Raw genomic sequence first — 22,283 nt, 5'->3', positions numbered from 1 at the left:
AACTACAACGAGAAGGATAACTATTTATTTAAAACTATAACAGTAAAAATATAACATTAATATAAATTTATAATTCTCATTTCACTTTGATGTAAACGTTACAACTCTATATTCTGTCTCTGATTAAGACTATAAATTTATTTGTATTTTCTAGAGGGGTGTTGATCTTTGAAGACGGATTCACATGTCCGCTTTCTGTGGCCCGATGTGTGCGACTCTTGTTCCATTGCGATCATTGCCCGTTCTACGGTAGACAATAGAAACTGTTACTAGCTCGCCACGAATCAGCGCAAGAGCATTTACAAAACAGCGCTCCAAGTGACTTTGCGAGGTACTACACATTTTAAATTGATGTTTAAATTGTAACGAATAATCTGCATCATTTTACATAGTAGTTTGATTGCAACGAAAATCAGCATAATTTAAATAATAATAAAGATGAACGATACACGGAGTGGAAGAAAGGAAAAATGTCAGCAGATACAAGTATTTGTTCGTGTTAGGTGAGTGATTGAATTTTTTTTTAAACTGTTGTTTTAGAAGACTATGATATTAATATCATGATATGAACGTAAATTTTATCTAGCGTTTATTAAATATTAAATTCGTATGTAGAATTGGTTTATATTATTGTAGCTTCTATGTTATATAGAGAAATATCAGTAGAATATGTAAATTACAAGGTTTCATATATACCGAAAAAATTAAGAAGGTAAAAATCTACAGAATCGAAAGAGACCTGAAACGAAATAAATATTTAGTAATAATAGCTATTGATATGAAAAAATAATCTTTGATATTAAAACATTTATATAAGTTATACATTCATGTAAGCATTAGTTGTTAGAATATAATTTATTTTTACATGAAAAGTTTGGTTTCTTATGACTTATTTTCTAATTTTTATTTTCTTAGACCTATCAACAATTTTGAGGAAAATAATAAATCTACATCCATATTAGAAGTTCCAAATAATAGGGAAATAATAGTACATGAACGTCCAAATGACAAAGTTTCTAAAAAATTTAAGTTTAATAATGTATTTGGACCTTTGTCAAAACAGGTATATGTTTATGACTAATGAACATTTTTATTTAAGGAAAAGTTAGTTTATTACATATTTTTCAATTGATAGATCGATGTATATAATGTCGTTGTTAGTCCATTATTGGAACAAGTATTGGCTGGATATAATTGTACAGTATTTGCATATGGTCAAACTGGTACAGGGAAGACATACACAATGGAAGGAATTAACAATGATCGAACATTATATTGGCACAGTGTAAGATATTTTTTGTATTTATCTATTCATGAAATATAAAATTTCAAATATAAATAAAGCGGTAATAACTTCTATAAATATTTAACGAAACAATGAAAAAAGAAATAAACACAAGAAATTTATATATAAATATAATTTCCCAAAAATACTTCGTAGTAAATTACACAAATAATGATAATGAACATATTTATAATATATAAAATTTTAGTATTTCAGTCAGTATTAGTATATAATATTTTTATAAAATACAATAGTGATAGTAAACTTAAATAATATCAGTTATTAGTATGTAAGATAGATTTAATAATCATGTAAATTATAAAGGAAAGAAATATTAAATAATATAATATAAAAGTATAAAGTAAAATATGAAAGGATATTATTTATACTTATACGAGACTATATAATTGTAGGACTCGTCTGCTGGCATGATACCACGTTCTTTAAGTCACTTATTTGACAAATTGCAACTACTGGAAACACAGGAATATACAATTAGAGTTAGTTTTCTTGAACTCTATAATGAAGACATATTTGATCTTTTATCATCTAGTAATGATGCATGTAAATTGAGGTACGTAATTCAAGTTTTTTAAATTAAAAGGAAATGTTCAAATATTTAGTTAAATTTTTTTTATTTATTTAAATTTTGATAGATTAACGTATACATACATACGTACACATCTAATATAATGATAATTGAATAGGCTATATGAAGATGCATCAAAGAAAGGTGCAGTAATCATACATGGATTAGAAGAAGTAACAATACACAATGCAAGTGAAGTTTATAAAATTATTAAGAAAGGGTCTGACAGAAGGCAAACAGCTGCAACATTGATGAATACTCAATCTAGGTTATTATTTTTTTATTACTAAAGTTAATTTTTATGTATTAGAAATATCTATAAATATGCATGTTTGCTTAAATATTAAAATAATCACTAAGTGTTAGGAGATATGAGGAAGAGTTAAAAACTTTTTCTCTGTCCTCGTGCAGAATATTTTTTTATATTATCTCATATAATGTTAAAGTGAAAATTAATTATTTGTAGTTAAATGTTACTATCATGCTATTATACTTTGCATAAAAATAAAATGTATTATTTTACTCATATCTCCTATATTTTACTAATTATTTCAGATGGTATATGTTTGCAAACATTTTGTGTATTATATAAGTTTACATTTTAAGTATATTATTGGTTCCAACACATGAAATGTCCAAACATGATTACAGCCGGTCCCATACTATATTCTCAATTACTATACATATGAAAGAAAGTACTGGTAATACAGATGGTGAAGAGATTCTGAAAATGGGGAAATTAAATTTAGTGGATCTAGCTGGTAGTGAAAATATTGGAAGATCTGGCTCTGTTGATAGGAGAGCAAGAGAAGCTGGTAATATTAACCAGTCTTTATTAACTCTTGGCAGAGTTATAACAGCTCTTGTTGAAAAAGCACCTCATATACCTTACCGGTGACGAAAATAAATATCCTGATTTTCACAACAAGATCAGTTATATAATTACTTTACATTATTACTTTTTACATCATGTAGGGAATCTAAACTTACAAGATTACTGCAGGAATCATTAGGTGGTCGGACAAAAACGTCAATTATCGCAACAGTATCCCCTGCTAGCATTAACCTTGAGGAAACATTATCAACGCTAGATTATGCACATCGTGCAAAAAATATCACAAATCGTCCAGAAATAAATCAGAAACTTTCGAAACGAGAATTTTTGAAACAATATACAGAAGAAATTGAAAAGCTGCGAAGAGATTTATCAGCTTCACGTGATAGAAATGGTGTTTATCTTGCAGATGATAATTATAGAGAAATGGAAACACTAATTTCACGACAGACTAAGGAAATAGAAGAAAAAATTAATCATATAAAAGCGCTTGAGAAAATTATGCAAGACAAGGAGGTACATCTTTATTAATGAAGAAAGTTTTGATTCCTCTATCTTATTGCCTATAATTTTAATATATTCTTTTTGTTTTTAGAAAATATTTAATGAACTTGAATTACAAAATATTGCCCAGACAAAAGAATTAGATGAAGTTAAGACTAAATTAAATAATTTCTCTGAAGCTCTACAGTCGTCAAATTATCGATTAAAATTAACAACGCAGGAACGAGATGAGCATAAATATTTAGTAGAGAGACATATGAATACAGAACAATCTTTATTGGATCAAGCTCAGACTTTGCTAAATGTTGCAGATACAGCAATAACAGATTCATATAAATTACACGATAAAATTGACAGGAAAAGGTTTGTCTATTTACATTTACAGCTTTTTTAACTATGCAAATGCTAATTTTATGATTCTTGAATGCATAAAAAATCTCTTAGTAGGCATAATATTTTATATTTTACATGTTATTGTACGATGAAATAATTCTTTGCTGTCTTTTTTCTCCCAAGTAAAACAGAACAAAAATTTGAAGACCTTGGTAAGACCGTGAAAAGTAATGTTTGTGAATGTTTGCAAAATATAGAAAAAAATATATCTACATATGGTGAAACATTAAAGAGATTTTTTCCAGCAATGAAAAATGACATTGGTAAGAAATATTTTCTCACATTATAGAAATTCTCGTATATATTTCATCTACTAATTTTTATTTCTATTTATTCTGTTGGATATAGAAACCTCTATCAAATGTAACGGTATTGACACGATAATACATCGAAATGCGACGAGCAATTCGAATCAATCAGATACTACTAATTTAACAAAAAATATAAATGAATTTGTATGTATTGTTAATTCTTATCAAGTTGCATATTTTATTTCTACATCTTTTGATTTCAAATTACAAAGATTTATTATTTTTCTTTAATATCTCAGCATTTAGAGTATCAGAATTGGATACAAAATGAAGTAAGAAATGTGGTTGGCACAGTGGAATCTGAACATGAATTAATGAGTATCGTTTCTCTGCAATTGGCTGAAAACATCAACAGTATGATAGAAAATGAAATAGCTAAAAACATGGAAATCATAAGGAATAATGTATCTGAAAAATTAAAACAAACTTCAACTCTTCTAAAAGAAATGATAGATGCTTCTTGTAATTATGAATTAGAAATTAATGATCGTATGAGCCAAAGTGTCAAAAGTATTATGGAAGCTGTTGAAGTACTTCGTAAAAAACAGGAATTTAGTGAAAAACAACAGTTATTTACTAAAGTATAAAGAATATATCTTTATTCGATTCCGAAAATATTAATGTTGATTTCAAAATTATAGAATTATTATATTTTAGATGATGGGAGATCTCTTTTCACAGTCAAATGAATTACATAATAGTCAAGGAAAGCATTATTCTGCTACAATTGACAAATGTGATTATGTTAGCAAAATTTGTAATGAAGCTAATGTTCAAGCAACAAATAGTTCTAATATAAATGTTAAAATGAGAAATGATTTAAAAGATTATATACAAAGGGATATAGAGAAAATTGAAAATAACGTTATTGTTACAACAAGACAGGTAATTTTCGAATTATAATCCTTTTTATTAATTCGAATAAAAAAATTGATTTTTGTTTTGTCAATAGAATGAAGAAATTGCAAATGAGATTACAAAGCGAGGAGAGGATTTAATAAACGAATTAAAGTCAAATATAAATGAAAGTTGTAATATGTCGAAGCAGTATATAAATGATATGGAATGCAATATTAAGGAAAAGCAACTGAAAATGGATGCAGATAAGAATATATCCCTTTCATTAATCAATGTAAATATACAGGAAATTTTTTATTTAACATATTACGAAGTATCAAACATTAACAAATGCAGTGTCATGTTTGTAGGATGCACATGAAGTAATTTCAGATATAAGTAAAAACCAAGCAAGATTCGTGAAAGATATGAAGGAAAATACTGGATATGTGTCTCAAGACGTATCTGCCCAATTAGAAAACCAAATAAGGGAATCAAGTGCACGGAATGATAATATTATTGAACAGTTACAAATAACAGTTGGTAAAATTAACAAATTTTTCGATGAAGATTTGCAACGTGATGTCGCAACAGGTCTGTTACCATGCGCAGATTAATAAGAAAAAAGGGAATATTCGCATTTAATTTAATTTGTGAATGTTTTCTAGGATTAACTCCTGTAAGGAAAGACTTTTCCTATCCTCGTCAATTTAAGGTAACATCTCCACATGAGCAAATTCTTAAAAAGTTTAGAGAAAGCAGAAAATTCCTTGAAACATCAGATGATGATGTAAGTGATACATATGATAAAATATATTTTATGTACTCTTAATATTATCTCATATACGTCTATCATGTTTTTATATAAGTCTGTACAAGATGACACAATCATCAATGGTGAAATAATGAAAGGCATTGCAAATTCAACTGCATTATCTGACATTACACTCGTATCTTCTGCAATTGATAATATAACATTTGATACCTCTATTTCAAGTACTCATACTGAAAATATTACACAAATGTTAGATGTATCTTCAAAATCGATACAATCCCATACTCAATCTGAATCTGCAATATACAGAAAGGTAAATACTTAATTACTTATACTCTGATTTCTTAATTACTTTTATATAATTATAAGTAATGTTTCATTTGATACTCATATTAATGTGTTACAGAATGAAAACAAGGAGAATAATAACTAATATACAACAATCAGAATGATGAAATAAAAAGTGAAGCTGATAGAAATATTTATAGTATAGCATTTTCTCTACTTATCTTTATACAATCTGGCCAATTAACATTATGTTAGATGTGTGCATGTTAGTTTAGAGAACATATATATTACATGTCTCAGTTTAATTATTAGATGATAGAAGATAAAATAAATTTGTATTATAGAATTAAAAGAAATTAACTCTAATCATGTATTCTTGTGCTTCGAGTGAAAGTTTTGGTCGAAATGCCGTCAATCTTCGAAGTATTACAATCTCGTGGGAAAAAAATCATACAATAATCTATGTGAGTCCATTTTAAAGGCTAAAGACTCTACTTTCTCATTCCTGAATTGAATTTCTTCGATTCCTTTTCACTGAATTCGAAAAAGATCCTTGTAATTGTTTAACAGGAAAATCGTTTTTATCGATGATAATTAAATATATAGCTTTATTTGGTGATATTTTTAGATTACATTCTACTTGTGAAAATTTAGAAAAGAAATGAGTTATATTCTTTTAAGTTTCTTTCACATTATGTTCGTTTTTTCTGTTTATGGTTCATTTAGATAATAACATTATACATCTGTATTCACAGTGTGCCTCATGACAGGATCGATGCTTGTAGGGGCGAGACTCCCATATCCGCCAATTGTTTTATGCCTGGGCATGCAAAAAAATGCCAATATGGATATTGCCGTGTAGACATTCGATTATTTCTAGCTAGATATAAAAAAGTACAATCTGAAGAAGTGAACTGTAATGGAATAAAGTAGAAGGTTCCATTGCAAAACTTTAATAGAAAATAACACATCTATAAGATGTAATCGTTTAAAGAAATTTTTTCTACATAGTATGAGTTTAGAAAGATATTAAAAGAAAATGTAATATTTCAAATATTTCACAAAAATGAGTATTTAAAATGATTAATAATGTTTTAGTTAAGCTACCATTATTTATTAAAATATAAAATTCAATGTAAAGTAAAGGAAACAATATATTTATTGTTATTTCGGAAAAATGGGAATATTTTAAAATTCTCTTATAAAAGAAGCAAATTTTCCAGTGTGTTTAATTATTTTATTATTATATATTAAATACTTAAGAGAATATCAACTTAGATATTTTAATTTACTCCATGTCGAATGAAATACAAGGAGCAGTTTGAACTTACGAAATAAAAATCAGTTGATGTAATGAGACTGTAAAATGTACATAAATGACAGTATTATGTATATTTCGATGCTACATAACCTATAATTTTTGTTGTTAATATTCATAAATAAAACATCAATAATATTTCTTATTTCTTTCATAAATAAGATAACATTAAGAGAAGTTTTAAAATTTTCATAGCATATTAGTTAAAATATGACGAAAAATAATTACTGTTTGTCAGGCATAAGTTGCATATGTACACAAAATTCAAATTACTAATAATTGATTAAAGCACATTGTTGTAGGAATGTCAATAATCGTTACTTTATAACCTGACTTGTATCACTTTTGTTTTCCCTTTTTACTGTTCTGAAAATTATTAAACCATAAACTGAGTATTTAAAATAATTGCATTTACTTTTATAAGGAATTGTTACCTTATTTACAAGTTGGAATTTTAATTGTTGTATTTCTTCCGTTTGTGAAATGAGTTTTTCATTCATATTAGCAAGATGTTCGCTCATAGTACTGAGTTGTGCTTTATAATTTCCTTCTTGTATCTCTTTATCTTTTTGTAAAGTATTACAATTTGAAAGTGCTTCTGTGAGAGCCGATTCACATTTTTCTCTCTTTGATTCGCTTGTGTCTAAATGAACTTGTAGAACTTCACTCTAAAAAATATTTTTCAATTAAAAATATATCAAGTTTTATATACAAATAAATTGCATAAATATATTTAATTACATTAGCAGCCATAGCTAAATTTTTCACATGATAAATATGTTTTTCTGTTATTAATTTGTCGATTTCTTGTAGAAAATAATCTCGGATTTTTGCTTCTCGAGCTTCAATTTCTTCTGGTATCGCTAAAGGTACTGTTAACTTTCCAATCTGCTATAAACATTTATTGATTAGATTATTTCAAATAAAAATTCTTATAAGTAATTTGAAATAAACATTACCATATTATTTATTTCTGCAGATTGCAAAGATTCATGTTCAATCTGCACATTACTTATGCAAGCCTTTTGCTGCATCTCATCGTATTTTATTTTAAGCATATGATATTGTGCCTTCCAATGGTTAATTTCTTTTTCTAGGTCACACGATTTTGAAAACTCAAAGTCGTTACTTTCTTCCTGTACCTTAGGATGACCTTCGCCAATAGACTTTAACGATCTACGTGATACAGATGGCGATGAAAATGGAGACGGTTCTACCTCTGGGAGATTGGAATGTCCTACCTTATTATCAGATTCGTATCCATCTCGTTTACCTTCGTTACTAGACCACGATACATTTTCTTCTTGTTTTTGTCTATCATTTAATTTTTTTTGTAAATCATTTCTTTCCCTTTCCAGTTTGTCTATAGTATTTTGATATTGACATTCTAATTCAATTTTGCATTTTTCACAATAATCTAATTTAGATTCTAGTTGTTGTATCCTTTCATTTAAGGTTTCAATTTCGCTATCTTTATCACTGATTTGTGATAATAACTGGGCATTTTCAACTATTTTCTTTTGAAATTCTTCATCCAAGATATGATTCGGAGATGTTAGTACCTGGCTATTATTTTCCGATAATTTATTCTTTCCCTTTTTAGATTTATTTTGTGCTTTGTCAAGTTCTTCTTGTAATACAGTTATACGTTTAGTTAGTTGTTGATTTCGGAATGACAAACTATCTAATTCTTGTTCGGCTCTGCGAAGTTCTACTTCCTTCTCTTTCAGTTGCTCTCGTATATCAGCATTACGTGCTTGTTCATCAATCACAGCTCTCTTTAAAACATTTGCCTGAGCACGAATCTAAGGAAAAAATTCGTCGATAATGATCTTCTTATAAATATTTACAAATATCGAACTAGTAAGGGCGATAATGCTTTTTCACAAACAGATGATAGTATTAAAAATAAAAACATCTCTTAGTACATAAATTTTCAAAAACCAGATTACGTAAATGATATATTGAACATTTCTTACTTTTGAATATTCTGTGGCAATTTTTTGATATTTTATTTGTAATTGTCCATTTACACCCTCCATAACGTTTTCCATACTTTTTGCCTTCAATGTGTTGTTGAAATTTTCTACAGAAATCATTAAAAATTGCTTATGGTTCTGCAGCTAAGGCACGGTATTTTCTAACAGGAAATGTATACATATTAGCACTTCCAAACAAATGTCAATAAATTAGAAATTTTTGTCAGTTTGTAATGGATTGTATTTATACGAAATAAAGTTAATTATTTGTATAGTAACTTTATAGCAAAACATAGCAAATAACACATAAACTTAACGCCCCCAAATGATATACATCGTACATATACTTTTATATGAAATTCTATATTCACTATTCACTATCCACTTGTCAAGATATCTTACTAGAGAGAAGTTAGTTGTTCATCGAGGTACGAGATCTGTTCCATTATGTTTTATTACGCCATCTATAATTTATAACATGGCGCGGATGTAATTAGTTCGTTTGAATGCGCTCCGTTTATTTAAATAAAACTTTAGTTAGTGCCCGATTAAATAAACTTCTGGTGATTGGATTCATTTATTCGAACGTGAACTATTATACTATTATATCGTAAGTATAGAAGTTGTAAGTAGTAAGGAGAATCAGTACGATCTTAAGAGTGTTTAAACGATCAATATTATTGTCAATACTGTCAGTATTATTGTCAATATGCAGCGTTCTCAGCACTATATTGACAATATATATTCTAATCGTCCAGAAGATCTCTTATGTACGATAACATTGAGAACCCTGAATATTGATATAATACTGAAAATAATATTAATCGTCTGAACGCTCCTTTATTATATGATCAATTGTCTCGCGACAAGTTCAAATAACCTATTAAATATGTATATGTATATTAAAGCTCTGAATTATATAAAATTCCATCTTTTTCCGTTACAGATTTTTCACAATCTCCTACTTCCATATTGTGTTATGACTTTCAGTTTCTGATGACTTCTTCTGGGTCGAGGTAAAATTTCTTTATGCTCTTCGTATTTACATATTATTGAATTGCATGCATTTTTATTGTTTTGATCGCCCAATTATGTCGTATGACAAAAGATCTGAAACTGAACCGGTGGCTGGTCGTATTACGTAGAATTTTGTAGCGAGCATAGTGAATATAGATATCTACTTTATCCGTAAGTAGTAACGTTTCATTTTTATGTCTTTTGTTTATTAGTTTAGGAATTAGTTGATTATGTGTTTTATTTATATTCAGTCAATGTAGTAGGATATCCTCCGATTTAAAAAAATATCAATTTGAAACTTGATACCGAATGAAGGACATTTTGTTTTTGGGAACAATTTTGTTTATTTTTCTTGTATATACAAGTAACACATAAGTACATACGAGTATCTAAAATACAGAAAACATATTCACGAGATATCTCGTCCATAATTATTTAAATTAAAAAATAATTCCTATTGTATTCAACAACTTGTTTCTATAATAATGTGCTTGGAGTTGTGAGCATTTCGCTCCAAACAGTTGTTTCGTTAAAAGAATGAGTAACGATTCTGTATTTCGTTCCTGATCATAGGATATTGTTCTGTGCTACTCTTTATTTGTAATTTTATATCAAAAAGTGTCAGTTGGAGTCACTATAAACATTGCAATCTTATCCTATGCTGAATCGGTAACGTTGGAAACCTCTGGATGCTTCTTACTAAAAGCAGTCGATAAGAATATTTCAACAGAGGAAGTGATCTCGGTCATTTTGGTAACTATAGTTATAGAGATACTCATTGATTTTAATTCGAGAATAAAAAAATCTATTACTAGTAGTAATTTAGATAAATATCTATCAAAATGATTGTAACGACAACAGAAGCAAATGTTTGGGAAGGTAGAATGATTTGAGCAAATAAATTTAGATGAAATTAGTTAATGATAGTTTATTATCTGAGAACATATGCGCGTAGCTAAACTGGTCGATTTAAGTCGGGCAATTATACACACATTTAAGAGCAAGCAATTTGCACACCTGTAAAATTATGTCAAGTCGCAATAGATCGACCAATCGAGCATAATGTTTCCTTGACTATACAATATTTAAGGTATTTTATGTACAGGCCATCGAGAGGAGAAGAATAGAACGTTTATTACTATTCCTTATCTTTAAACTACTAGTATTCGCAGTTGTTCGTCGAGAACATTTATGTTTGCCCTAACAAATGCATGTTACGGTTGCTATTACAGTTTCAACTTAATTATTCATTCACTGGTACAATTACTATATGATTAAAGATGGATACGGTCAGGAATACCGAATAACATTCCAAATATTTGACGATCTAAAATCGATTTTGATGGCGATTACACTAAAAAGAAAAATGAATATCGTATAGCCTAAATCGTGTAACAAACGCACAACGCAACCTTTCATTCGCTTTAACACTAACACACTTACATGTAACATTAACCATTTATCAAGAAGAGTTCTTGTAGAAACGAACAAGCATTAGAATATTTTCGACGATTTGTAATAATTTGTAAGTTAATTAAAATAGGATAACAAGAAGATATTAATTAAATTAACTAATCGATATATTTCAATATAAGCCAAACTTCGTGAAAGACAAAGGCGCAATTTGTTTTAGGTGAATCACATTTTATCATGTTCTATTCTCTGTTACAATCTATCGAAACATTACAAAACTCGCACGTCTGTCGCATTAAATCGATATGATCGAATAGTAACATGCATTTTTTTAGGTTCGGTCGGTTTCGTAAAACAAAATTTGCAATGATATAAGTTAGTATTCACAAATTCGTTCGTAGGTGGTTTTGCGATATTGTATACAATGCACATTAAATTATTGCGTACAATTTATTCGGCAGTTTTCTTCCATCGTAATACTGATCCGTTACTAGAAACGCTTTCTGGCGGATATGCACAAGAGAGAGAGAGAGAGCGATGCGAAACAGTGTGCAATCATAACCTCAAAATGTTTCGACGAACTTTATGGCGAATTGATCATCCAAGTCCGGAGAAAAACAAGGCTGACGATTGTGACGTACAGACTTTTTAATTTTTCGTGATTCGTTCGCGCTGCGTTCCATTGATCGTGGTGAACCGCTGCTTGCTTCTCACCTATGACGAAGAAAATATAAGAAAATACATAAAGATATGAAAATCAAACGGTAAATATTCGCGATTAGAAACTTGTTTATAAAACATTCGTCAAATTGAAGTGCAAGTGAGTTTGTAGCAGTATCGGTCGGATTTAAAGCTTTCATTTGAAAGGTTAAGTTTTGAATTAGTTGGAAGTTCTTAAATATTTTTAAACTTAATTCGATCAATTCATTTGGTAACCATAAGCTTGCCGAAATTAATTACTTCGATTATGCATGAAGTCCTACTTTTGGAACAGTAATTAATCTTCTATGATCTGAAGTAAGTAAAGTTTTAAATTGGAATCGCACCAATTGGAATGTTTTTGATCTTTAATTATACGAATGAAACGAATAACAGATTACTGCCCTTTTTAATTAAAACGCATAATTAGTTCAATCGGAATTATTTAATTGGCATAAATTGTTTAATTTAGCTAAAATAGATTGAACATTCGATAAATGTTATATGAGTCTTACGAGTAAATATCGATATTTACGAAATTTAACAAATTTCTCAAAGCTGAAGCAACATTTTCGCAAGACATTATTTAAAAATTTAACAAAATGTCCCGTCATAATCCGACGTTACGTTATCCTTGATTTCATGGTTGGCTTTAATTTTGATAAATTTTGTAACGACGAGGTTTGACAATAAATACCACTCTGTCGTTTACTACACTGTAGACGTTTACTTAAGGCTGGTTCGCAAATAGACTAACGAGATTACGTATTCTATACGATTGTTAGAAATTTAACAAAAGGCAACGGTTTTTACGGTATAATAAACATGGCATTTAGCATGTGGATGCGACTGGCCGTGATACACCCGGCGATATTTCGCGGATTTTTCCTTCCAACCAGCTACGTATTCGACAATCGTGTAACTTACAAGACGTACCTAAGCTTCAACGTGCATTTCTACATTCTATGTACGATTTATTTTAAAAATGAAAAAGACGAGTGGATACTTAGTAATTTTTTAATTTCTTAAAAAACTCGCGGATTAAAGCAAGGAAAAGAATATTGGTTCGTTGAATGGCAATTAGAATTTTGACGATATGTTGTATATAATACAAAAAGATACCTAGCGTGCCAACGTTTTAATTTTTCGTTAATCTTCTATTCATGTATCTTCGCTATTTTAAACGAACCTCGCGCATTTTTTCCCGAATCTACGAATTTCGTTTTAAACTCTTTTTCGATCGTTTAAATATCAGGTTTTCTTTTTTAAACGATGTTCTCCGACATTTTAAGCTTCTTTATTCCACGTTTATCTAGTTACCAAGCGGTTGCCTCAATTTTCTGTACTCTTCGTAGAATAAAAATCCTTTTAGAATTAAACTTAAATTTTGAACTCATGACCTTTAATTCAATTTACCATTCAGGACGTGAATATGCACCGCGGCGGTACTAAATTGGCTCACTGAGCACGAGTATTCGCCGCTGTCAGTCTTTTTCGCCTGCTCGATATATAGCTTGGTCACCAGATCTTCGTTCGACCTGAAAAATCAGTTGTCACGTTACATATCGGACGTACTTGTATATTTCCGGTGTTTGATCGTAGGATCATGGAGTATCGACAAAATTACGAAAGTACGGTGGATTATGTATACCGCAGAAACTATACGTATTGTTAGCAGATTCCTAAAATCGGTCACTAAATCATAACAGTATCCCGAAATGCAGCGATATAGATTGTAGCCAACGCTCGATGGATATGAATTTGTTACGTTTAACGAGACAGCCGAGGCTCCTAATCTAGTAATTTAGATTCTAGCGAAACAGATGGAACCGTACTGAATCCCATCATAAAGGCGGACAGTCGGTCGACAAATAAAGATTCGCTTGACGTATGTAACGTATCTCGATCGGTTAATATAGAATTTGTTATTCGTACAGATCGTAATTTATAGCTACGGTAGGTTTAACGACTGCAATTTGAAAAATTTACAAAATTGGGAAAAATACAAAGAATGATAAAATTAATAAAATCGCACGTTTACTTAAATCGAAGTACCGATATCGCGCGATCAAATTCTTCATCTATACCTTAACAAAGTTGGTCGAAACTTTGCAACTTGTGCTCAGTGCCATCGAAAACATAAATTACCAAAAAGGACAAGATAAGGAACGTATGTGAAGGCGGCGGCGGAAGCGACAAGTAGAAATGGAAGTAGCGATTGCAAGAGCACCGAGCGTCTCGCAAAGCGCCTCCAGGGAGATTAAACGGTTCGCTCGTTATCAAGAAAGGACATAGGTGAAGGGAATACAGCTTTCGGCAGGCAGACGAGCCGATAAAACGTTACGTGTTCAGTGATACGTGGACACAATTGCACATCGATGAACGAAGGTAAATCGGAACGTCGGTTATCTATCGTAGTTCTGTTCGATGGACCGTTTTGCTACTCTATATGCTCACCCATTAATGTGATAAACGTTGACATGATCCGGCAACGTTTCACCATTTTTCCTCCAGACAGGGTGCGGTATCCTGGAGTCGGGACAAGAAGGTCGAGCAACGCAAGCTAGCTCGATACCGCTTCCGGTTTTGTAGTAACGATCACGTAGTTCGTGTCTAGCTTCGTCCAGAATCCTGATGTCTGGAGCTACAAAACGAATGTGACGAATCGCATCTTACCAAAAACGATGAAATCTTTGTCGTGATTCGACTTTCTGTTTTCCCGATATATCGTGAATACGCAGAGACAGAAATCTTCTTCGAAGGAAAAATTCAACTATAGGGCATAGGGCAAAGAATCGAACATGTTTGGGACGAATCAGGAAGATTGCATACTCGACTATCAGATTGCGGATTTTTACGTATCTATGGAAAATTCGAAGATGCATAAATGAACAGAATGCTATATTATGCTATACGATGCAAAAATATCCAGAGTATTTAATATCCACCCAGTGGATATGTCAATTTTCTGCCTAACTTCCATTTTCCAAGTTATATTCATAAAAATATGAATTTGCATAAATACCTGTACTTTAGCAATTACATATAAAATAAAATAATCCGAATATAGCAATGAGCAGTATAAAGTACTTGATATAGTTGTTATCTTGGGAGGGTTTAAATATTTGGGACGATGCGATTTCTGGCGAAATTTGGATTTAGAGAAGCCAAGGTTCCTGTTCGCGGGTATAATTTAGCACGAGTTGCATTCTCCAAGGATCATCTAATTCTGGTCACATGGCATTGGGACACTGGGTATTAGGAAACACGCGGCCTGCGTAAGCTACAGAGTGCTCTGTCTTATCGCTCGACCACGAGACGATACTATTTAGGATTTAACAACTCTAGACTGAGAGTAATCTGTATTCAGGAGCGCCAAGCAGTACGGAACGAATCTCAGACTCACGTCTGCGGATTTCTTCGAGTCGATGTTCTTAAATAGTAGCTTGGCGCGAACTCTACGAATCCGCGATGAATCCCTGGATTTATCCGCAGGATTTCCTAATTGCGAAGTTCCTGCAACGTAACCTGTTTCGATGCTTTTCATTTATTTGGTCATCCAAGAATAAAGTCCTTTTTTCTTGAAACTTGTTTCAAATTTTAGAAAGCCTTAAATTATGTTCCGAATATTTAACGTTCGGTTGAATTTTTCTTGACGCGTAATGCAGTTCTAACACGAAGGAAGAAATTCCAAATTAGTTTATACCGCTTGCTGCATCTGTCGTTCCTAATAAACGAACAAGATCACAGTAGCTCGCCCTATTATCTCTCGTGACGGTCCAACTTCTCGTATAGTTAGTTATTTCGTTAACGCGTATAGTCGAAATTCGATTTCCTACAGTCATAATCGTGCGATTCGCAGGAAGCTACGCTATAACGCTACGAGCAAAGTTCTCCTATTTCCGGGAAAGCAGATTTTCAGGCAGCCGCGCGTTGTCGCGATTGTTTTCCCTAGACGCGCGTTTATTCTTTCGCGAGGGCAAACAGCTCCCATTCGATAATTAGGTAGGACGAACGCGAAGAGAAGTTTGGAGAGAAAACGCGCAACAAGGTGTTGCGTTCCTTCGGTTAAAACTGAGAAGGAAAATAAAAGAACGGAGGGTACGTGACACGGTACGTGCTCTCCTTTCGGCTCTCTCCTCTCTCTCTCTCTCTGTTAGGTTCTGCAAGATTCCCCCGACGTAATTGAATCTTTTCAGGCACGAAATTCAAACTCGTTTCAGCATAGCCGCGGAAAACACTACGTTCCGTGCGCATTTCCAATCACAGACCGGTGAATGCGGTTTCCACCACACGATCGTGTTTGTATACAACGTAAACTGGCTCGCAAAAGCGTCGGAACACTTGTAGATACGTAACACTCGAATATGTTATTTACGTGATACTTGTACATTTAGAAATTTCATCGGCATTGTTACGATAGCAACGGGTCGGTAACGTTCGGAAAGTGAGAAAATATATGGAAATTAGGGGCATTTAATACGGGCAACCTGTGAAACGCTTCGTATTGTATTATGTATCATATATGTAGTTGGAATGATTTTGGATTGGACATTTGAAAATGTTAAAAGCACAGCTGTTTGGCCAAGCTTCGTCGTCGATGACGTTGTCGATAAATTTCGTTATTATTCGATCGTGACGGTTAGTTTGATGAACCGGTACAAAGGATATATTGGTCGAAATCACGCGAAAATGTAGCATTTTGCAGTGCATTAATTGGTAACTGGAATTCATTCACAACGTCGATTATTTCGATATCGTACGTTGTCTCTTTTGTTTGAAATATTTCCTTTGCTAATCGAATCGCCGAAGCATCGAAAACTGACAACAGTTGTTTGGCTCTTGATTTTTTTAAATCGAAAGCGTCGTAGTTAAAAAATGCGTAGTTGGAAGATACGCGATGGAAGGTATAAGTTTATAAAAACTTGTAAAATGTCAGCGCAAGAAATTGACGGACGAGCTTCACCAGAAGATCATATTTCGTTCCTGCAGAAGATAAAACTTCATAGTGGAGTAACTTTTCACCCTGAGCGTATCTTATGCCTATCTGGATCATTCGGTTGACGATGACAAACGAATCTCAATCTCTGCCATTCTACCATAAACTTGATCTCTGAAACAATTCCAAGCTCGTTCGAAGCAAATTACGAGAGTTATGTGTTTGAACGAATCGCCTTTCTTACGCAACACAGTTGCAGATATAGCTACCTATATAGTTCTATGAAACTCAAACTGAAACGTCCGTGATAGTGAAATTAAAAGTAGACTTTATCGTGTCTACAAACGTGAATTCAAACTCATGCAGAGTTTTGCGCGTAGAGAAAATAAACGTTGACGCCCATGGTATTCGTAAAGTCAGTTTGATGACAAATAAAACTTTAGCGTTAATACGAAGATGTTTGAGGTGGATAGGTCGTGATAGCGTGCTTGCTGCTGCGGTGTAAGATTTTTGTCTTCATCCGGGTTGGGGGAGTTTCCTTCCAACCATTCGGATCGGTCCATTCTTCTTGTCTAGGAATCGTGAAAAACAGGACTGTGAGTGCCAGGATTCGAACCTGGGTCTGGAGCGTTCGTAACCAACTACGCTAACCACTGCGCTGTTGTCGTCCGGGCAGAGATCGTTGGAAAGTATACGGCGAGACGTCTTCTGCGCGAAAAGACGATAAAATACAAGTTAGCCTACGAAGTTTTCAGCGAAAAATAAAACATTCCGATTCTTATTCTAATTCTCGTAGTCTAATTCGAAAATATTAGGTCATCCCATAAGTTCGTGCCGACCTTTGTGTATACATTTCATATTTTAAAGAAAAACAAGAGAACTTTTATCGAGACGGAATAATGAAAAATGGGAAGAAGTTGTACAACGAGAGGGCGATTACATTCTTTCATGAAACTGAAAGGTATGCAAACAATCTCAACATATATAACCGCTCGAAAAACGGAACGAACTTACGGGATGACCTAATAGTTTGAATTGCACGGGATAATATTACGGGACGCTTCAATCGCTATTGACAGAAGAGGTCGAGCTTTTTGACGTTTCTCTCGATCACTAAAAAATTGACATACAAAATCCCCCGAAATAACGGATGTTTTCTAATCTTAGGGCAATTGCGTGGCTCGAACGGGTGACATATAACTTTTATCGCCACGTATATTTCGTACTACGCCTATCGTTACTCACATCTCCGCTACTTTCTTATTCGCAATCGTACCTTTGATACGATTCCACTTCGCCTACCATCAAGAATGACATATCGTATTTGCCTCGTGCTTTCATCTGCTCCCAACAATTTTCAACATCGTCGATTCACCGTCTATAAGATACACAAACGCAAGAAGCTAGTAGACGCACGTACTACTGCAGCATTATTAGCGTGCGTACGTTGGAGAGTTTGCACGCTGAAGCAGACATAGTCTGTCAAAGCAATCTATCAGAAATAACAATGGAAAACAACGACAAAGGCGACAGTGGGATAATTATCTTCGCTCGTTTGCGAGTAGAATGCTGCAAAGTTCTCAGGTAGAAAATATCGAACGATCCGGAGGACGAGGAAGCACGAAGCCGCGATTCCTTGCCAGAGGAACGTGTCTTAAATACACCGTTGAACGGGCGTTGACAACGATAAAGGCGGCTAGAAATCATCTTATTGTGCTTTCGCGGCGTACTATCGATCGACCAAGCTTTACAGTGAAAGCTTCCTTCGCCACGACCTAATTGAACGCGCGTCTTGTACGCGAACAGTGATTCATATCGCGTGCGAAGTTCCAGTCGCACGTCTTCGTGTCTTTCCACGTCGAACGAGCGCAAATTGTCGCGCCGCTCCGACCATCTGTCTCGTCGATCGCTGAAAACTCGGGTAAATACGCGACACGCGCCGAAAGGGAAGATTTTCCTGTCCGATCAGGTTTTCCTTCTTCCCTTTTACGAGCGTGGCAACCGTGGCTCGATATTGCCACGGTAGTTGCAGCCAAATGGTCGTAATTTTTAATTTACCTTTTTATTTTTTATACCTTTCTCAATGTTTCGGAACACATCGTTTCGTATCGTGATCGTGTGCAGTTAATCTCGTGGAATTGGCAATCGATATATCGCGATAGGTTGCACTGCTTTCGACATAATTTTTGGAAAAGCCGCGTTACTTACCGGACAAATAATCGGATTCTTGGCTCGGAGGATACAGAGTGAGAAATTTGTCGCTGGTAGTTTCTCGCGCACGTTGCAAGAAACCAGTAAATCGTACAATCTTTAACAGAAATTTCCTACCGCTAAATTATTCACACTTGGTACAGAAAGTACGAGGAAGAAACATCTTTAAATACGTTGTTCGCATCGTCCTAACGCCTTTTCATCGACAGATACTTTTCCTCGTAACAGAGGCGTAATATCTATACTTGTGTAATTCGATTTTGATTACTCTGATAGTCCGTTGTTAATAAAGTAAAAGCCGGCGAAAATGGGGCAAAAAATAACGAACGAGAGTAAAGTAACTATTATCCTTGAAATAGACTGGACTAAATGTATTTCTATTTGCTTGATATATGCAGCGGAAGGAAAGCTTATCGGATGGAAATAGTATTAGCCCCGTTGATACCCTAAATAGTAACGCGTTCGATCGATAGTATAAGTTGGTTTTTCCCAAGTGTATCAGGGAGTTCCATCGATCAAGATGTTTCGAACGATATCGCGAGAAAAGAGGGTCGAATGGTGTTCGTGTTTAGTTTGTTCCTTTTCTTGTTCTTGTTGGATATAAAAGAGTTCCTCGGGGTTTCGCGTGGCACACCTTATCGGAGCTTCTGTTCGCGAAAGGATAAAAATCGCTGGAACGACACGGCTGGTGTCGATACACCCTGGCTTTTTGCATATCGCGTTTATGCTGCAGATATTTTCGACTTTCGTCGTGTCTCGAATCTGATGGAAATAAATGATGGATCTGAAATCGAAGCTTGGACGCCACGCGATAAGAAGAATACCCCAGAGTGCATCCTTCCCCTTTTTGTTCGTCTTTTTGCTTTCGCTTGGCAAGAATCTTCTTGCGTTTTTTTCCATAATGCAATCGATTCACGCACATTTACCGTAATAACCTGTCGACGATTTCTGATTCGTTTTACGCGCCGAGCGAAATTCGTCTAACGACGAGGCAATGGTATATCGATGCGTCTGGAAGGATGATGTGCGGAAATGAAAATAAACGAAGCAGTGATACGATTTATTCGAACCTATATATAATCACTTGCAACCGTTTGCAAAGTTGGATGTGCATCTAATAATTTCCAGAGGTAAATCGCTATCGCGTTCGTTATATTGCATTGGCAACTAAGCGATCGCGGATTTTGTCAGTACCACCTAATGACAAAATCTGCGATCACTTAGTTGCCAGGCCAATGCATAAATACTCGTCGACGGTGACATTTCGAGAAATTTCGGAATAACAAATAATAACAACTTAACTTACGTAGTTGTGATAAATAAAATAAGACGACGTAAAATCATAAACAAGCTTGTAGATTATTCCGTGTTTTAGCTTGGCGCAATTCTTTTATTCATGGTATTAATCAAACGTTCATGTAAAATGAAAAGTATTTCGTACAGTGTGATGTTTAGCCAGAGATGAATTATTCATCGGCAGAGAACTCCTTGTAACGTAATCTATGAAACATGCTGCTCACGTTGACCCTACTTCGGATACTATCCTTGCTTCTTGCTTACCTTAGATACCGTGCTTACCTCGGTGTTGTTGCGAAATAGCTGCGAATCATCTTTAAATAAACCACTTTCGTTCGCCTCTTTCGTACGAAATTAGCACGTTGTAAGACCATTTAAAAGAGATTCTCGTTACCTTTGCGCGAATCTAACCTTCCACAAAGCTAACCACAAAGACGGAAATAATCGAGTAATCTCTTGAATTTTAATTTCCAAATAGCTCTTCCTAGAACGTTCCGTTTGATTATTTACATTGGAAATATAATCTCACTCGGTAAAATTTACCGCGATTTTACCGCGATTTTCTGTAACAGATTATCGCAACGACATAATTCTCCGGTTGTATCTTAATCTTCTGCTCAACCAAAATTCGGAATAATTCAAACTCAGATTTTTACAGAAAGTTTCTTTTCGTTTCGTATGTGACAGACAAGATTCGACGTAAATGTACACCGTAAGTTTGAAAAATAACACGTATACCAGAGAAGATCTTAAAACTGCGCACGATATGTTGGCCGAAACTTTAAAAAGAGTTTCTTCCAACATGACAAACGATCTAGCGTACTTTTAACAAAATTAGAAGATTATCGCAATTTATCATTGCTATTTCGGCTAGATTTGAATTTACTCTTCTCGGTACATTGAAATTTTATTTAATCCAATTATCCACTTTTTACTATTAACGATGGAAATAGTCGATCTCATACGCTGTATTCCGAATTTCTCTTCCACCATTCAACCTTCGCCCTCTCAACCTGGATGAAAAAACAAAAATCACCGTCGAAATACTGGCGATTCGTTTACCAGGCGATTTATTTATTCCGCTTTATGTCGGAGCCTTTTGGTTCGATGGCTTATAGTTTTACGAATTTAATTCCGCCTAACGAGCACGCGGAAACACATTAAATCTCGGCTAATTCGGTACATAAAGGCGGAGACCTCGAACGTATCGACTCCCGATCGAACGTATTGACCCAATGCTCCTGCAAAACTGGCCGACGTACACGTTCGAAGCCGCTGAAAGGCGGCAGTGTTGTTCGCTTTTGTTGCGAGCCACAGCTTCTCAATTAAACTTTTATTATCCTGCTTATAAGAGCGATCGGGCAACTTGCGGTCGTAGTCGCGAAATTACTCGAAAGGGAATGTGCGACGGGTTGCTGGAAAAATCCGAGTTCGGCCATCATCTAATTAAACGGATACTCTCCGGCTGCCGATAGCCTTGGAACGAAATAAGAAGAACGGAAAGGGAGCAGAAAGGAGCGGAGAAACATAGGCTGGATCCAAGTAGCCGCCTGGATATGGACACAGAAGGCGAGTAGAGAGAAAAGGGTGGGTC

The 22,283-nt window shown here is 33.7% G+C and overlaps 3 protein-coding genes across 9 annotated transcripts in view; 1 reads left to right on the top strand and 2 right to left on the bottom strand.

Annotated features, from left to right (window-relative positions):
• Positions 1-65: 65 nt before the first annotated feature.
• LOC100648332 (kinesin-like protein Klp61F) lies at positions 66-6,183 on the top strand. Of its 3 annotated transcripts, none has more exons than XM_048410171.1 (19): positions 66-331; positions 393-503; positions 916-1,063; positions 1,136-1,285; positions 1,699-1,859; positions 1,993-2,142; positions 2,430-2,432; positions 2,526-2,768; positions 2,850-3,225; positions 3,305-3,576; positions 3,730-3,869; positions 3,955-4,061; positions 4,157-4,498; positions 4,575-4,802; positions 4,870-5,049; positions 5,126-5,348; positions 5,423-5,544; positions 5,624-5,842; positions 5,936-6,183. In XM_048410171.1, the coding sequence occupies exons 2-19, from the start codon at positions 439-441 to the stop codon at positions 5,960-5,962; spliced, it is 3,156 nt and encodes a 1,051-aa protein (XP_048266128.1). In that variant the 5' UTR covers positions 66-331; positions 393-438; the 3' UTR covers positions 5,963-6,183. The 3 variants fall into 3 exon arrangements, with proteins under 3 accessions (XP_048266128.1, XP_012168712.2, XP_048266129.1); XM_048410172.1 differs by having other exon boundaries at positions 313-331; positions 396-503; XM_012313322.3 differs by lacking the exon at positions 2,430-2,432 and having other exon boundaries at positions 67-503.
• On the bottom strand, positions 5,249-9,564 carry LOC100648449 (polyamine-modulated factor 1-binding protein 1). Of its 4 annotated transcripts, none has more exons than XM_048410177.1 (5): positions 9,115-9,564; positions 8,095-8,940; positions 7,877-8,026; positions 7,570-7,803; positions 5,249-6,637 (listed from the first exon to the last, which is right to left on the bottom strand). In XM_048410177.1, exons 1-5 carry the CDS (start codon positions 9,232-9,234, stop codon positions 6,632-6,634), a joined length of 1,356 nt encoding a protein of 451 aa, XP_048266134.1. In that variant the 5' UTR covers positions 9,235-9,564; the 3' UTR covers positions 5,249-6,631. The 4 variants fall into 4 exon arrangements, with proteins under 4 accessions (XP_048266134.1, XP_048266133.1, XP_048266132.1 ...); XM_048410176.1 differs by lacking the exon at positions 5,249-6,637 and adding an exon at positions 7,017-7,523; XM_048410175.1 differs by lacking the exon at positions 5,249-6,637 and adding an exon at positions 7,017-7,501 and having other exon boundaries at positions 9,115-9,563.
• Positions 9,565-11,033: 1,469 nt separating this feature from the next.
• LOC100648567 (zwei Ig domain protein zig-8) overlaps positions 11,034-22,283 on the bottom strand; it is a 99,722-nt gene continuing 88,472 nt past the window's right edge. For both annotated transcript variants that reach the window (XM_003398655.4, XM_048410178.1), the window contains 3 exons: positions 14,701-14,887; positions 13,660-13,781; positions 11,034-12,258 (listed from right to left, as the gene is read on the bottom strand). In XM_003398655.4, coding sequence (XP_003398703.1) covers positions 12,128-12,258; positions 13,660-13,781; positions 14,701-14,887 — 440 coding nt within the window. In that variant the 3' untranslated portion in view covers positions 11,034-12,127. The remainder of the gene's footprint in view (positions 12,259-13,659; positions 13,782-14,700; positions 14,888-22,283) is intronic.

Source organism: Bombus terrestris, chromosome 11 (assembly GCF_910591885.1).
Source record: "Bombus terrestris chromosome 11, iyBomTerr1.2, whole genome shotgun sequence".
Classification (NCBI taxonomy): domain Eukaryota; kingdom Metazoa; phylum Arthropoda; class Insecta; order Hymenoptera; family Apidae; genus Bombus; species Bombus terrestris.
This window is presented reverse-complemented; position numbering and strand designations above follow the sequence as displayed.